Below are 17,301 nucleotides of genomic sequence, written 5' to 3'. Positions count from 1 at the left end.
GGATCTCAATTCTACTAGATGTTTTTATCCCTCAGTCACAGGACATTCAAGACCATCTTGAAAAGCACAATCAGCAATCTGAGAAAGGACACACCAGAACAGAGGTGTGGAGTAGGGAAGTGTGGGAGTCCCTAATTATTTTCTTCAGCTCGAATTAAAAAGCACATATTTATGACACAGATAAACAGTATCTCTGTCTTTTTGCATCTATGTGCACACATACTTTTGTATTTCTTTAATAACAATTCTCTGTTCTGCCATCTAGTTTTTAACTACACAGGTGAGAGTGTGTATAACATGCTTAATGAATATATATGTGTGCATAGATATATTTATACATATACCTTTTTAAATACATTTATATACATATAATATATATGTAAAAAGTAATTTTTTTCTGTAGTAAATGTATCCATTTTCTGTTACAGCGAATTGTTTCATGTGTTCTTTCCAATAAATGGTAACTCTCAATAAAAGATAAATTATCAAGTATAATTACCTTCTCAACATGCTAAGACTCAGCAATTTTAAATCATGTCTCCTAGCATCTGTCAGCAATACAATCCTATGTACAGCATCACCAGCACCCTTAGTCATTACAGAAAGTTTTCATTTTAACAACTGCAAAGTTTTGTAATGGCACCATGACTTTAAATTGTCAAAGAGCATACAGTAATATTTTGACCTTTCACAACTATTGTGAAAACTGAAGCGCAGAACAGGAAACTTTAGTACCATATGGCTCTACTCACGTGTAACTTGTATTTAATGAGTAAGCAACTCAGTAATCCCTACCCCTTGGTAAGGTCCTAACACCTCTGTACTTGGCACTGGTGAGGCCACACCTCCAATCCTGTGCTCAATTTTGTGGCCCTCACTATGAGAAAGACTTTGAGCTGCTGGACTGTGTCCAGAGAAGGTCAATGAAGATGGAGAAAAGCCTGGAGCACAAGTCTTAAAAGGAGCAACTGAGGGAGCTGGGGTTGTTTAGCCTGAAGAAAAGGAGGCTCAGGGGAAACCTTATTGTTCTTCTTGTAATGAGGTGGGGGTTGGCCTCTTCTCCCACACAGCAAGTGATAGAACAAGAGGAAATGGCCTCAGTTTGTGCCAGGGGAGGATTAGATTGGTTATTAGGAAAAAATTTCTTCACTGAAGGGTTGTCAAGCGCTGGGACAGATTTCCCAGGGACATGGTTGAGTCACTATCCTTGAAGGTATTCAAAAGATGTGTAGATATGGCACTCAAGGACATAATGGTCTTGTGGTGGACTTGGCAGTGCTGGGTTAACAGTTGGACTCAGGTCTTTTCCAAACCTAAATAATTCCATGATTCCCATCACAAAGTGGCAAACCAACTTTTGTCAGTCCCTACTGATGTCATGGTTTAGGAATGGTATTCTCCAATTTAGTCTTTCCTCTGAAACCACTCCAAGCCATGCACCATTATTCACTCCCCTTCCCCTGCAGAGGGCTGGAGAAGAGAATTGAAGTCACAAAAGATAAGGATTACAGGTTGAGATAAGGACAATTTACTAGAAACAGCAGTGGGGCAAGAAAACAAACAGTAAGAGCAACAATATTAATGACAAAAGTGTACAAAAGAGAATGTGATTCCCACACAAAAGTGCTCTCTGTGGAGCCCACAATTTGACCACAGCCATGCTACCCCATGCTCCCTGCAGCTCAGGACCAGCACCACATTTACTCCAGCAGAAGGAATCTCTTCTCCTTGGAAGGGGCTCCTTTCCCCTGCTCTTGGAAATTATGTAAGGTGGCATAGAACAATCTCCAGGTCCTAGCCATGTCCCTCCTGGGTGCTGCAGAAATTAACCCTGTCCTGGATGGGAACAGGATTTTCCTCTACTGTGGGAAATAGTGCAGGCTTTGGTGAAGGGGATGTGACTGTATGGTGAGGCAAGCAAAAAACATAAAGAAGAGTAAGATTAATCAAGTTTGATAATGCATTTAAATACTTACAAGTGGGCAGGGGTATTAAGAAAATTTCAAGAAATGAAACTTAAGGACTTCCTTGGCTTTAGTGGACTAGTATAGAAGGGATACCAACTCTCAACTCTTGAAAACCAAATTCCCAAGAAACTAGACTGTTAAATTAAGGGCAGGAATCTTCATAATGCTCCTCATTTTCTTGCAATACTGCAGCATCTGGCTAAACTACTGGTCTCCCATCAATTTAAATTATCTTCAGCCTATGAGTAAGGTATGTCAAGCAACTGGCACTAGAATGAGCACAAGTGTCTGAGGTAGAAACAGAGGAGGATGCTTCCAAAGTAATAGTCCTGCTATCGAAGCAGGCCTTTCACAGCCCTACGCTTAAACCTTTCTAAACACAAGAGCAGAGGATTATATAAATGTGAGCATAGAAATGAAAAGACAGAAAGTCATGGATGACAAAAAAATGGGAAAAAAGTACCCTTTGCTCTACGCAACACTGCCCATTTTTCACCTGTTTTTTCAGAATTTAGTCTCCAGCATCTCTCCTGACATCCAAGAGCACTTGAAACCATCCTATTTTGATAAGAAAGGGAAGTTCTTCAACCACAGACCAGTTACAGGTGCCCTCCTGCTTCTCCCATCACTGTTAAAACAGCCAAATCCACACTGAACCAAATAATGCTAAGTAATTGCTTCCACATTTCTCTTTCAGACAATGTATGTCTCCTCTTTAGCTCTGAATATTCCAGACGTAGAATACACTGTTTAAAGAGACAACATGCCAAATATTCATCAAGTGGTTAGGGTTTCAACTACCCCAGGCTTGGGCTGGATTCCTATCAGTGACCAAGAGTGAAAGATAAGGCTCTGCCTCTGATCCCTGCAGATACACATTCTCTGTGCTTGCAGAGAGAAGGAAAGCAGATAAGGAAAGCAGGTGATGTCCAACTCAGTGAGCAAAGAGTCAGTACATATAATCTACCACGACTCATAACTTTCAATTACAGAACACTACCATGTTCTGTAAACAAAGTAAAAAACTATTGATAATAAATACTGATCCTATTCTGTCAAAAGTCTAAAGAAACAATTAATTTACATTCACAGAATGAGCACAGCATGGAAAAAGGAAAAAAAAAATCTCAAAGCTAAATTCAAACCATCTGGCAGAATCTTTTAGACCAGCTAGACAAATTTAATTTACTTTTCCCAGGATCTCTCTATTCTCTCTGGTCTTGATTCACTTAGATGCAATGAATCTTAATTTCTGTTCTATCTAAAGTGCTTCTCACTAAGTTCATCAGGAGACAAATTTGCTATTATTTCTTTGTTATATCCTTCAGAGTGAATGCTTAATTTTCAATTAAAGATTCTGCATTCAGATTTAATTTTCAATTAATGATTCAGAGAGAGTTACGTCACAAATTTCTAGACACTTGGAACCACATCTTAAAAATCTAAGAGTCAATTTAGAACCACATCTTAAAAATCTAAGAGTCATTAGATTTCCAATGTTTATAGTCATAGGAAATACATTATAAATTGTCTATGTAGTATTGCAGTCCAGCTTTACTGCTACTGTTTGAACAAAAAGCTGTGTATCAAAGAGGTAGTATTGAATATCGGGAAGCAGTTTTTCTATGTGATTTAGAAATATCTCACTGTAACAAAAAGAAAATATTGTCACAGAATCACTCTCTGAAACCCGTAAGTCCCCTCACATCACTCTTCTAAATTTGATGGCAATGAAAGAAATTGTTAGTTGCTCATAAACATGTCACTCACTGACCTGAACAGACATGAAGGAAAGACCCACCACAGGACAAGAGTAGCACAAGGACAAGCAAGATAAGCTTCTTGACTACTTGAGCATTTGCTTTGGAAAAGCTTTCCACTGGAAACTGGGGCAAGGAGACTGTCAGCCTTAAGGTGCATTTTAATGTATTTACTACAGGAATTGATATATGATCTAGCCTCTTTCATAATGCAGGTATTGCCTTGAGGCTTCATCATTTTGTTTCAGAGACAAGTTCTTTCTTTCACAGTAATTAACTACCTTTAAGTGGATACATCCTTTATGTCATTGTAAATCAGTTATAGCAAAGCAACTATTAGAGAATTTTAGTTCAGCCTGTAGCCAGGAGTGCCATCATATCTATTTTCTGCCTTGACTAAATTATACAGGATACAGAAAACATCACCCTGCCAAAAAGCCTGCAGCTTGAGAGGCTGTTGTGCATCCATACGTGTGTGCATAAATAAAGAAGATGTTACAGTCCTCAGATTTTGTTCCTTGTTTGCAGAAACGGTTTCCTTTTCTTATCTTTCTGAAAATCAAAAGAAACAAGAAACCCTAACAACATGAAAACCTCCTGAATTGTAACATCCCTGCCATTGCACTGTGGAGGATTACTTACGACATAAAATAAATACAGGAGGTTTCAGACAGAAAAATTGTTTGAAGTTACATTGTAAATGAAACTCTTTAAAATGACAAATATTACATTCAGTGTAATCAGATGTTCAATGTAATGAGGGTAGTTAGCTAAATCATTTGTCGTTAGATTCACTGATTATAATTGCTTCCTTAGCATAACAGACTTTCATTTACCTCCCAAAATGATATCCAAGAAAGCAGCAACATAGGAAGAAAAGCCCAAAAAAAACCCCAAAAAAACCCAAACAAACAAAAAAAACCCCAAAAACCCCAAAAAAACCCCGAGAAAACTCAAATAAAATCCACATTTTTTTCCCCTTTACTGCTTGCTTTAATTTTTCTTCTATTATGGCTGTACAACAGACTACAGAAGTAGCTGCCAATAACCCTGGACACAGCTGACTTCAAAGAATAGCTCCAAATCACACAGAATGGTAGGCAGGAAGGAAGGAACATTTTTTTCCAGACTTTCTTTCTCTATTGATGCACAGGAGAGTTAATTACTACACAGTGGTAATTAACACCCACACCACTGGTGGGGATGTACAGCTACCCTCAGCTGTCTTTCCCACAGCATGATCCTATCTTTGGAGTCAAGAACTGGGTCATCACATAATCAGGGGTGTCACAAGAAAGCGCCATGCTGAGGATAAGAGAAAATTAATGGAAAATCAGAACTCTCCTGACCTCACCTTCATCTATTATTTTTCTCATTTCCTCTGTACATTCCAATCCCAGACAGCATAACATCAGAAAACAAATTTTGAAGGGGTTTAGATATCTAAATGTGAGCATACATTTCTTAAGAAGCATTAAAATTGTTCACCTATATAAAAGCCATTAATTTCTCTAATTTCTTATTAGCTAAAAATTATCTGCATAGACAGTTTTGGAATCCAAGCACATATATTGCGGTTTTCAGCACCTATAGACCACTGTAGTTTGCTCTTGCAGTCAGCAATGAAAGTGAAGCACATTGCAGAGACACAAAAGCTGGAAGTAGGCTTGGTATAGCCACAGCCCTGCACCCTGCTGAAAGACCTGTGCCCTGAACAGCCTCTCTGCCTTTGTGATACATCCCTTATGTGCACAGACTTATCCAGGAAGAATACTCTTAAAGCATAAATGTGCTTGGACTTTCCTGATTAAGCAACTAACCAGAAGCACCTGTAGAAAACTGCATTTTAATAGAATGTCATAGGAGGGACACCTTTTACCCAGAATGAGAATTCACACTACAAAAAAAAATAAAAAAAAACATCACCACCAGCAAAAAAAAAAGATTAATCTGATAAAATGTCAAATACAGAGGTAGGAAAACTGAAAGAGCAAGCTTCCTGCTGCACACTCAGATTCCCATCCTGGGCCATCAAGTGCAAACCTATGATAACTTAGACAAACATTACAGAAAATTTCATTCTGACACTGAAAGTCCATTTTCAAAAATGGCTTACTTTTTGCAGGAGGCTAACCCCAAACCCTATTTCTCTAAAGATAAATACTGTTCTCATATCAACTAAATGTTTTACTTGGAAATCATTGTTCAGTCCAAAGACTGGCTGAGCTATGGCCATGCAGCTAATCTGTCTGCCAGGGCTGTCCCAGCTTCCAACAGGCTTGCATCACAACCAATCTGACCATCAGAGCACAGACCATAAGATTTGTTTCTATTCAATACAGTTAGTGCTAGCACACTGAACCTTACAGCAGGAAAGAGACCTTCACCAGTTACGAAGAACATATTCAAGGCCAGAATGTATTTTAAACAAATAATGCTTAAATTGTAATTTTGAAGCATTACTGTTTTAAGTTTACCCTCACGTTTTTACAACTACATGACTCAAGAATTGCAAGACAATATTTAAATCAACCAAGCAGTCTGAGTAAATATAGTGCATTTGTGAGATTTTGTTATTCCTACCAGCATTTGTAGTAGGTATGGATTTCAACACCATTGTGTCCTGCACTGTTGCAGCAAAATAATGTCTGGTATCTTAACAGCAAAAGGATTGATTCAGGATGGAAAAAGCCTGTTTGAAAGTCAAGGAGTACCAGAGGAGGAAAGTCAAGGAGTACCAAATGGGAGGAGAAAGAATACAGAAAGCTCTTACTTAACATTGACCCCCATAGTGGTTAGATACACAGGTTCTTTTTAGTCCACTGCTAAATTACAAGACAACTGCTGAGCTATCAAACACATAGTAATAAAGATCTTGAAAATCTCTGCTGACCTAATTACTTTCACTTGGAGGTACTGAATGTTCCTGATTAGCAAACAACTTGATCAGGTTTAATTTACATTGCTGGCAACTACTAGCATCAGCTCAGCTCTCAAACAGAATTTGAACATAAATTTATTTTCCTTATCAGTGTCACAGAAATGGAATTGGTGAACTATAAATATAAGTGCAATTTGAAAAAAAAAATCCAGCATGATTAAGAATAATTGTGGGTTAGATGCTGAAAATTTCTCAGCAGATTGAAATCTTATAAACTAGGTATTGGTTGTTTTGTTGATTTTCTTTAAATAACATTTTTATTTCAATAAAGCACTTCCTACATATTGCTGGCATAGAGGATGTTGCCTCAGGAATTGTAGAAGAATTCAACTTGAGCTTGTCTTACAACAAAACTTCCCTTATTTTACTAATAAAATTCAAACAGCTAGGGTTAATTCCATTACAGAAGATGGAGGGACATTTCTTCCATTCCACATAAGCATGAAATTCTATAACCAATTTTCAACTCTCTTTCATGCATTCTCATAAAAATTAGGATCTTATCAATGAATATTTCACAGCTGAGGTAATATTTGCAAAAAGTAAGAACCACGAAAGACAGAAGCTCTTAGGATGCTCAAATCAATGTCAAGGAAGACAATTTTGCACCTGGATTTATTGCATCAGTTCTGATATAGCGTTCTAGAGTTATGAATGACCTCTGCAATAAAAGCAGAGGTTCAGCCTCTTGACTTAATGGCTATCCTTCCTGAAATCCACTAAAAATTCCCTAATATATCTTTTGATTAATTCAAATAAATAATCTGTATATTAATCCATTTAAAGCACATATTGGAATGAGATCCATCACACAAAAATATTCTATGCACTAAAACTTTAGTAATACTTTACTGCATGAAATTAAGAGGTAGGTAGATACTACTCATTTTTTAATTTACTCTCCTGCTGGAGTACATACCAAGCTAGGCCAACATCTCTGTTTGCAACTGGGACCATACACAATATTACTGGAGCATTATTAACTCAATGCATCAGGAATAAGAGAAGTTGAAATTATTTCCTGAGTTCTCATTAATGGATGCCTTGGCTGCAGTGTCACTGCCAAACATTGCTTTCTTTCCCACTAGTCCTCATGTTCTTCTTCCACTACTTTTTCCATTGCCATTACTCCCACTTGCTTTGGATGCTGTAGTGATGGAGAGATTATAAAATGGTCATCAGATGGTCATTGAACAAGCAAGCAGCACATTCCTTTTCTACGGAGAAAGAATAGCTTATGGGTTGTGTCTTGGATGACTTATTTTATTACTGATTAAGAGGTGCTGCATGGAGGATTTATTCCACGTGAAGTACTATTCCACTTGAGTATGTTTCCAGGGAATATTTAATTTCATGTTTTTGTTCTTCTTTAGAGCAATTACCCCAATGTTAATATCTTTTGCTGCTGTAGTTACTTCATTAGATTCTCCTGGCCAAACACCTACACAGGCTAGCAAATAGCAGAACAAGAATGAAGCATCTGCTTCTCTGTTTTTCGTCTTCTCATTTTGTCAGTTATTTCCTGAAGCTGTTTGTACTGCACTTAAGAAATGGGTAGAGTTCAACAGAAATCAAACAAATCAATTACTGAATGTTCTAGCAGACATTAGAGAGCTGAAAAAAACATAAATTCTTTTCCTGTTTTTCTGACTGGGCAGAGATACCCATGGTATGGGTAATAGTAAAAAACATAATTTTTGTTAATGATAAGATTTTCATAGTAATTTCTTATAAAAGTAGGCCTTGAAGCTTAGCAACTCATCAGAGCTGTGAGTCACAACACTGTAAAGAGGAACGTACCTCATTATAGCCACAGTATGAATGGAGGACCTAACTCATGAGGTAAGCAAGGTCAAGGAACACTAGAGCATAGAGTCAGGAAGAATTTATTTTAAGGATTTTCATGGGAGGTTAAATTGGTCCTATTCATAGAAAAAAAAACAACACAAAAAGTCTTGCCTTGTCTAACTGATAGAATCTCTTTCCAACACCAGCTGATTTCATCTAGGCCAAATACTGGCATGATCAAATTTCTCTGTAAAATTGATTTATAAAATAAACTTTGTGACATAAATACTCAGGAGGCACTTTTTTTTCCCAAACAGGAAGTGTGAATACAAGAAGATGGAAAACAGACTAAATTAATACATTTGTCATTGACATACAAATGCAGGCAGAGACGTCACACAGAAAAAAATCAAATATACCACACTTACTGAATGTAATTGGCTTTAAAATCGCTTTTGCTATAGCAGTACTTAGATCAAAACAGAATCTTGAAATTCCACTGCTTTAATAACAAATAAGATAAATAATTTTGCAAGATCCGTGAAGAAAACCTCCCAGAGAGAGCCAACAGGTAAAGGAATTGCAAAGAGATCCTCATTTATCTTCTTACCCCTTCTCCATTGTCCTTGAGCTTTTTTGGAACTCCTGTTCTCTGCTGCTTTTATAAACTGCCTGATCATCCTGGTGAAATGACATTTCCATCCAATTCAAGAATTATAGAACTTGAATAGATGCGGGTTTACCACAGTTCTTTGCACTATTCAACTCGCATGGCAAGTAAGAATACTCAAACAGGTGTTTTGCACAGTGAGACCCATTTTCCTCACTTTCTTCATAACTAACAGATTATTTTGTGTGATAGAAATTCTGTCTTTATGTGCAATTCCTTTATAAAATATGTACCAAAATACACAGCTGCATAATTTCTACATATACTGGCAAGTATGCACTCTGTAATCCATAGCCATTGCTGATGCAGGTATCCAAATATGTCTGTATTCCCATTAGTATGGTGGGGTGTGGGGAGAAAGAGCAGGAATAGAACATTGTTTTTCAAGCCCTATTCTGTAGCAATTAGGTAAATATGATCTATAAAATCAATGTGTAGCAATGTGTAGCAATTCTGATACCCCACTTGTGATCAAGTAGACCTTTCCTTTTCTATATGAATGATTACAACAACCTGGAGGCAATTACAGCTAAAACTTTCAGGAGAAAACAATTTTTGTAAAAGTAACTCAACAGTGCAGAAATCAAAAAAGTCAGAATCATGAATCTTGGATCTTAATCATGAACCTATGGTTTACCACCATCCAGCACATTTCAGTTTAAAGCTGTGTCACAGAAACTGAATTGAAAAACAGAACTCTGTAAGCTAATTCCAGGAATGTTGGTTTATTACCCACCGTAGCTTCTGGTTATACTGCTTGACTTTTTCTAGTGAGGCAGCATTAATCTGAGCTTGAAATTCTTCCACTGAGACACTGTCTCTGTAATAGTATCCTTCCATGCTCTCCAAAGCTGTGAAAAGAGAAGGGAGAGTAGAAAAGAGAAAAATCAGTATTAAATATTTAATAATTGCCTTCTTTGCAGTTTTGTTCACACACAAGTGAATTACTTTTTAACCCTGAGGCTGTGACCCTACTGTGAATTGCTGAGTTGTTTCCATATGTCATCAAATTCATACAGATCTCTCTTAAAAATTTCATTTACAAGAAAAATTAAATCTCTTGCCCTGTGGAAAATATAAAGGAGAGCAGTAATTTGAGTTCCTTTGCTCTAATTAAAGTATTTCTGCCTTTCGAATGCAAATGTGGGGTTTAAATCTGATATATCCTGGGAGAAAACAGTAAAATGAGCTGGGGTATAGGAAATAAAAGATCAATGTAACTTTCACAGAGGGGGACCTAATAACTTCTCATGAAGCCCGATTTTGCGAGATTTGGAGCACCTCAGAGATGTGGAACCTAGAGGTTCCCTGAGTTATACCCACTGATAATGTGAATATTTTCTTCTAGATCTGTAAAGCAAATTTTGCTGAATCCCTGAAAATGGCCTAGAAGTTCCTTTTCAAGGTAAGTGAAGTCAAATACTTGTCTGTGTCCACCTTTGCTATATTCATTTCACCAAACCAAGGATGAATATTGCTACAAGAACTCAGGAACTGATCAGAAACTTCAATGAAAGGATTCTCATTAAAATGAGACTGGAAGTATTAAGATCTTCACATTAACAGGTCAACCACATCATAACATAAACCCCAATTCTTAGTGAAATATGATTTTTTTTTGTGGAGAAGTATTAAAGGCTTTACAATTAGGAACATTGCCACTTTCATAATCCAAACACATTCTAAGAACTCATCACCCTATCAGAAATTGCAAGCCATAAGCAGAGTTTTCATGGAAACATGCCTTACAGCTTCAGCTGCACAGAGAATATTAATTCTGCTTGTATTGCTTAATATGACCAGTTAATAAATAATTCATTCATTGTGAAAGAACATGCACATTGCATTCCCCTTCTGTGCTTTCACAGTTTGTAATTCTACTTCTGTGCAAAAAATATTAAGTCCCAACAGTCAGACTTGATTCTTCTTTGGTTCTAAGTCACACCAGAAAGCTCAAACAAAAATATCCACTGAACTCCATTTATAACAGTGTGTTAACACAAACAGAATTGATAATCCCTGCTGCTTATTTTACTGGCAGGGAGTTGGTTTCATTCAATTAAGATTACCCAAGCGGGAAACTCAGTCATCTGTGAGGACTGGCAGGAGCACAGAGCTCTGCCTCTGTGGGGCCACGCTCACAGGTGCAGGCAGGGACCCCCGTGCTGTGTGCTTTGGCCCTGCTCTCTCTGAATAGTGCAACTTTCTTCTACTCTGTATATTAGAAAGTTCTTTTGTAAGGAAGCTTTCCTTATAAAAAGGTCTTCTATGGTATTCTTTAACCCAAGATAGGATATTATGGTCTGAAGGCACAGAATAGGTGATCGAGAAAGCAACTTGGAAGAATGGGTGGGATCAATGGGTAGTAGCTAATGGGATATGGTTTACCCAGGGGCCCACTACAAGCAGAGCATCACAGATATCTCTTATTCAGTGTCTTTTATCACTGACATGGAGGAGGTAAGACAAGTTTGCAGCTGATGCCAAACTGGGACAAGCAGTGAATGGATTGCACCCAAGTGCAGGGCCACGGAAAGAGCCAGGCTCTTCACAATGGTACAAGCTGAAAATCCACACAAATTGAAGTAAGAGATGTTTCAATTCAATAGAAATAAAAAGAATTTTCACCACTAGGGCAGTCAAGCAGCGTAACAGGCTGCCCAAGAGGTGTACAGTTTCTGTCCCTGAGTGCTTGCAAGATCCTACTTTTTAGACACCTAAGCCACCTGGTTTCATGCCACAGATGTTGCTCTTACAAGTGGGAGGTTGGAATAGAAGTCTCCTGAGGTCCCTCCCAATCTGAATTATTCTAATAATGCATGAAGAACTAAAAATAAATTTTAAACTATACATAATTAAGACACTATGTAACAATTTTAAATAAACATAATTTAAATTTTAAATAGTATCTTTACATTTACTGCTGTGATCTTAAGCCTAAAGTAGGAAATAGAGAAATCTAAATGCCAATAGCCATATCTCAACAGCCCCAGCCACAGTCTTGCAAACCAGGACCCTCAATGTGTACACACTTGAGTATGTGGTTGAACAAAAACTGTTTTTTAGAAATGGAGAGATAGATAATACAGCCTGGGTAAACAACAAAAAACTTCAAAAAATGTTATAGTAAATATATTGATTTGTAATTTTAGGCATGGAGCTATGACACTCAGAATAGAGAAACACAGAGATAAACAGTCTGATGTGCACTGACCTGTGCCTTTGACAAAGTATTCCAAAAACACGATTTTCTAAATGTTCCATTTGAAAATAACATCAACCATTGTATTTTAGGCAGGAAACAACTTACCTATTTTTAGATTGGGGGAGCAAAATATCATTTCACAAATAAACTTAAATAAGATTTCTACATTAGTAGCTAATAAATTTCAGTTACAGATGGGAATCTACTGAGTTAGTTTAATGGCAGGTGAGCTAAACCTCATAGGAAAGAAGTGAAAAATAGAATCCAAATCCACTCATTAACGAGGTAAAAAAATCTCAAATTAATGATTTTTACACTAGCATTTAAAAACTTATCCAGGACTTTGGAGTCCAATGGACTATTTTAGACGATGATCATGGAAAATTAAAGAAATTTGATATGATAAAGAAAGTAGAAACTTTCCATTCTCCTGAAAAATATTAAGCAGATGTAAACACTTGAATAGAACCATATCCTTTTCCTTTAGCTGACTACAGATATGCTTATCCTAAGAATCAAATTTTTTGGGCTATTGGAAACAGAAGTGGAAAAAATTTTGCTAAATAAATCCCACAGCACATTGAATCCCCTCCCCAGTCTAAAAAAACCCAATATTTCCAGGAATTCGGCTGAACCAATGTATTTTCTGTTCTCTCTCAAGTGCTTTTTTTTGACTGCTCCACTGAAATTTGCCTCCTGTTCAGTGTTCTTATTTCTCCCTATGACTGAAATCAATCTATTCAAAAGAAAACCACTGAAGTCTTAATTAGCTTGTTTAAAATTCTAACTCCAGGGATTTTTTTAATTGTTTGTTTTAACTTTATACTAAGTTCATCTATTTATTTATGTTTCTGTGTGCTATTTCCTTTTACATCCTCATTGTCTATCAGAGACCAAGATCCCCTCTAAAACAACATTTGTATGCCTGACTTCTGCCTATTCCACACAGACCCAGGAAGCCTTTCACAAGGTGTGGAGTATTTTCAGCTCCCTGTGAAATCAAAGGCGGCTCAAGGCAATCAGCAGCTCACATTTACCATTTCAGTGAAGCAAACTTCACGCTCCTGATGACTGTAATGACACTGCAGCTAATGCAGGCTGCCTGGAATTTATGAACAGTCTGAGCATCAGCGCCACCACTCCTCACTTTGTAAGGTTTGCACAGCAGTAACTACATAAGCCTGAAAATGCTATTTAACTCTTCATAACTTTTTCAGGAGACAGAATTCTCAGGGGGATAACAATTTAGTCCTCAAATATGAAGTAATGGGAAAAGATTACGATAGCATTTGAAAAGCAAAATACTTCTAAGTGCAAGTTTCATGGTCTGACTATTGTCCATTAACGGCTAAAAAGAACAAAACAATATTGATAAATGAAGATTCACACTTTATGGTTGAAATCATGTTAACTGGCATACTTAGACATTTATAACCATGCCTCTATTTTAATTACAGACATCAGAATCTCTTCAATTTATATTTTAATTTCAAGTCCTCAATAAACGCCCACATTAAACAACATCTAAATATAAGCATTGTACCCTTATGACTACAGAGGATTCAAATCAGAGTAAATAAGTGGCAGTTTAAAGAGAGTTAGCTATTATGTGAAAAAAGCAGGGCAGGGTTAATTTAACGTCAAGTTACCTTGTGAAAAAAGTACTGGGTGGATTTTAAATCCTCCTCCATTCTTCAGCCTTTGCGGAAGCTGTTCAAAATGGTAACCATCAAGGTAGAAGTAAACCTTCAGTGTTTGCCTGCTTCCTTCTGCTTGGTATGTGATTGGTACATCTAAAAATACAGTCAATGTTACAATTTGATTGTAAACAATGACACATTCTTTTCCAGAAACTGCTGCACACAAAATTCATGCAGTTACATGAAAAAATCACTACAGACACAACATTCAGTATTTTTCATTATATATTGTTTCCACAGGTAAGTCTCCAAGTTGAAAACAGTAATAAACATAGTGAATTGCATCAGTATTATTATTATTACATAGAGTTTTTTTTTTACTGTGAGCATAAATCACATTGTACCTAAATGCTAAGGAGTCCAAAAGAACATTTTCACTACTAATGGTAATAAGAAAATACTTATTTTCTCTTATTGATTATGCAGAATCATAATTTAAAAAAAAAGATTTTGCCAATTCTTGGGCTGCTGTAAACATAGAGTGACTGTGGTGGCAGCATTTAAACCAAAAGAAAATACAGAATTCATTACAATCCTTGAACACGTGGCATCCCTGTTTATTAGTACAGATGGCTCAGTTGAAAGATCCTGCAAGATGAACAGTTCATCACATAGGTACAACATTAACTCCACATTAGGAGGCCCTCCTGGAACTGCACTTCCATGTTGTTCCTGGATTTAACAGGGCTTCTTTAGAAAACACTCTGAGCAGCAGCCGTACTTGAATCAAACCAAAATAACCATGGTCTTACATGGGCTAAATCCTACCTGACTATCAGCCCTGTGCTACTGAATTCTCCCAAGCAGAGGCAGCTTTGTGGAGTAGTTTTGTGTCTTCTGGTTTTGGTTATTGCAGAAGTTCGCTCCAGTGTGGTCTTAATCCAGCAAAGGAATTGTTTCAGAAGGGCTTGATGTGAAGCAGACATGCTTTCCTCCCTTCCCAGGGGACTTACGAGACAGGAAAAAAATGAGGCCTTTTTGCTCACTAAACGAAGTTCACTGCAGGACAATATCTACTGGCTAAACATACATTTATAAAGGAATGGCTGAAAATGAGCAAAGTGTGTGAACAGCAGACTGCAAAGACAGTCCTTTCCTGCTGAGTTGAGCAAGTTCTGTGAGGAAGGGTTCTGGACCCTGATCATCTGCAGCAGCAGGTCTCAGAGAATTCTTCTTGCCCAATTTAAAATTCTCCTAATAGTGTCTGCCTTGTCCTCTCAAGGAACTCTTCAAAGAGACATTTATTTTTCACATAAGAAAATGAAATGTGGTTTATGCTTCTTTATCTCATATCAGTTGTGTTTCCCTACCAAGACCTTCAAGCTATTTTTACACATTTCTTCAACAACAGCTGGGTCTTCCAGGGACTTTCCTGATGCAGTCACATAGTCCCAATGTTCATACTCCCAAAATTCAGCTAAGCAAACAATTTTTCCCCCAGGGTTACTGACATAGCCAGATAATGATTCTGCAGTGTCACTGATGATAGCTGTATTTCAATACATCTAGGAGTATCAGGAGAGCTATACACCTACTTATTGTCCATAATTTTAAATTGTACAAGATTCCCTGTGGGAGGAGTTGTTCTAGGAACAATACATGTTTCAAAACCAGTAAAACCCAGATATTAATTACTCACTTGCAACTAGTGGTTCTGGCTCTGATTGTCTGAAGTAGAAAGTAACTTTTTCCAAATCAAACAATGCAACCAATGTGTCTTCTAGCATAGCTTGTTCATCAGCCTAAAAAAGGCAAAATAAAAATTGGAAAGGTCATCTCAGCCAGATGTTTTCCCTACCAAAAATAATATAAGAGAGCAGGACATAAAATTAACTACAGAGTGTTGCACAACATTTCACTGCTGCAGTGTATAACCTATTTAACTCCTAGATGAGGTAAATATCTTTGTTTCTGTTAGCATTATCCCTTGTATTACTAGTCCAGGATTATTAAAATTAATTTTATCACATCATACAGTAAATTAACAGGTAATTTATAGCTACCATTATTTATGTCTTTTAATCGAGTCATTCTGTCATTATTCTGTAAGACACCAAATTTTAGCACCTTGTCTTGCCACCAGGTCTATCTTGTAAAGCAATAGAAGGGAAATATGAAAACTATAACTTTTTAAGCAATTTTCTTCTAACATTTCCATAACTTTAGGATTTCATTTATGAACAACATATAAGAATTTACTGTGTCCACTCTAAGCACCAATATTTGAACCAGAAGCTCAGAGAATTTACAGCTCAGGGTGACTTGCACTTCACCTACAAAACTCAGGGTGACTTGCACTTCACCTACATATCAAATACATACATGTGCCAATATTCTGATTTGCACCTATAGTTTACTCTGTGTACCCCTGAGCTACAAAGATAGTTAAAGAGATTCAGGATTTCTCAAGACACTTAACTGAACCTTTAAAAAAGAAAATACTAGTCTACAATTAGGTTTATCTTGAGTTAACTACGCAGACCAATTATAGCTTAAATCAATAATCACCTAAAATAATTCTATTCCTTATACAGCCCTCCCCTGGCTCTTTAGATTAGCAAGAGCCAAAAGGGAGTTGGAATCATGCATTTTTCCCCCTCAAAGAACTGATACAGTAGGATGGCAAAGAAAAATATCTACCTGTCCATAAACTGACAATAAGTTATAGTTTACAGAATGATAGAACAGAAGAAAAAAACCCCATTCTTTTCCCTGATCTATATAGTGAAATAGCATTCCCCCTTGTACCTATGAAAAAGCAAATCTGCAAGAAATATCTTGTCTTTTGGTTCATTTATGAAGTCTATGGACAGAGTGATTTTGTCAGCAGAATAGTCTGAATACCACAGAGCAGCGTGGGAAAGTCTTGCACAACTGCTCATTCTTTACTGAACTCTGGCCATAATGAGTGCAATTTCCTTCAAATACCCTTGTTTAAAATAACATAGATCATTTGTAAGCCAAATAGTGCTGAGAAGGTATTGAAAAAGCTGCCTTTAAATACTATTCCCTTGGTTAAGAACTGTTAGGCAGAAAAGACCAAACTTTATTTTCAATTGGACAATGAGTACTGCAGATATCTGATTATGTGAAAATAGTTGAGTAGCACATATTTTCACTACAAAGGAAATCACTGCAATCCTGAAAGAAAAAATATCATTTTTCAGAGCTGTAAAGACAGCAGTTGCTTTGTGATAACACAACAACAAAGCACATGGAAAAACATTAGACAGGCACCAATGGAATTTACTCTTGAACTCTTTAAGTATT

At 36.9% G+C, this 17,301-nt stretch overlaps 1 protein-coding gene across 2 annotated transcripts in view; it reads right to left on the bottom strand.

Moving 5' to 3' along the window:
• PREX2 (phosphatidylinositol-3,4,5-trisphosphate dependent Rac exchange factor 2) overlaps positions 1-17,301 on the bottom strand; it is a 168,907-nt gene that overhangs the window by 33,676 nt on the left and 117,930 nt on the right. For both annotated transcript variants that reach the window (XM_002198999.6, XM_072924731.1), the window contains exons 33-35: positions 15,671-15,773; positions 13,981-14,124; positions 9,863-9,977 (exon numbers count right to left, since the gene is read on the bottom strand). In XM_002198999.6, coding sequence (XP_002199035.4) covers positions 9,863-9,977; positions 13,981-14,124; positions 15,671-15,773 — 362 coding nt within the window. The remainder of the gene's footprint in view (positions 1-9,862; positions 9,978-13,980; positions 14,125-15,670; positions 15,774-17,301) is intronic.

The sequence above is a fragment of the Taeniopygia guttata genome, chromosome 2 (genome assembly GCF_048771995.1).
Source record: "Taeniopygia guttata chromosome 2, bTaeGut7.mat, whole genome shotgun sequence".
Lineage (NCBI taxonomy): Eukaryota > Metazoa > Chordata > Aves > Passeriformes > Estrildidae > Taeniopygia > Taeniopygia guttata.
This window is presented reverse-complemented; position numbering and strand designations above follow the sequence as displayed.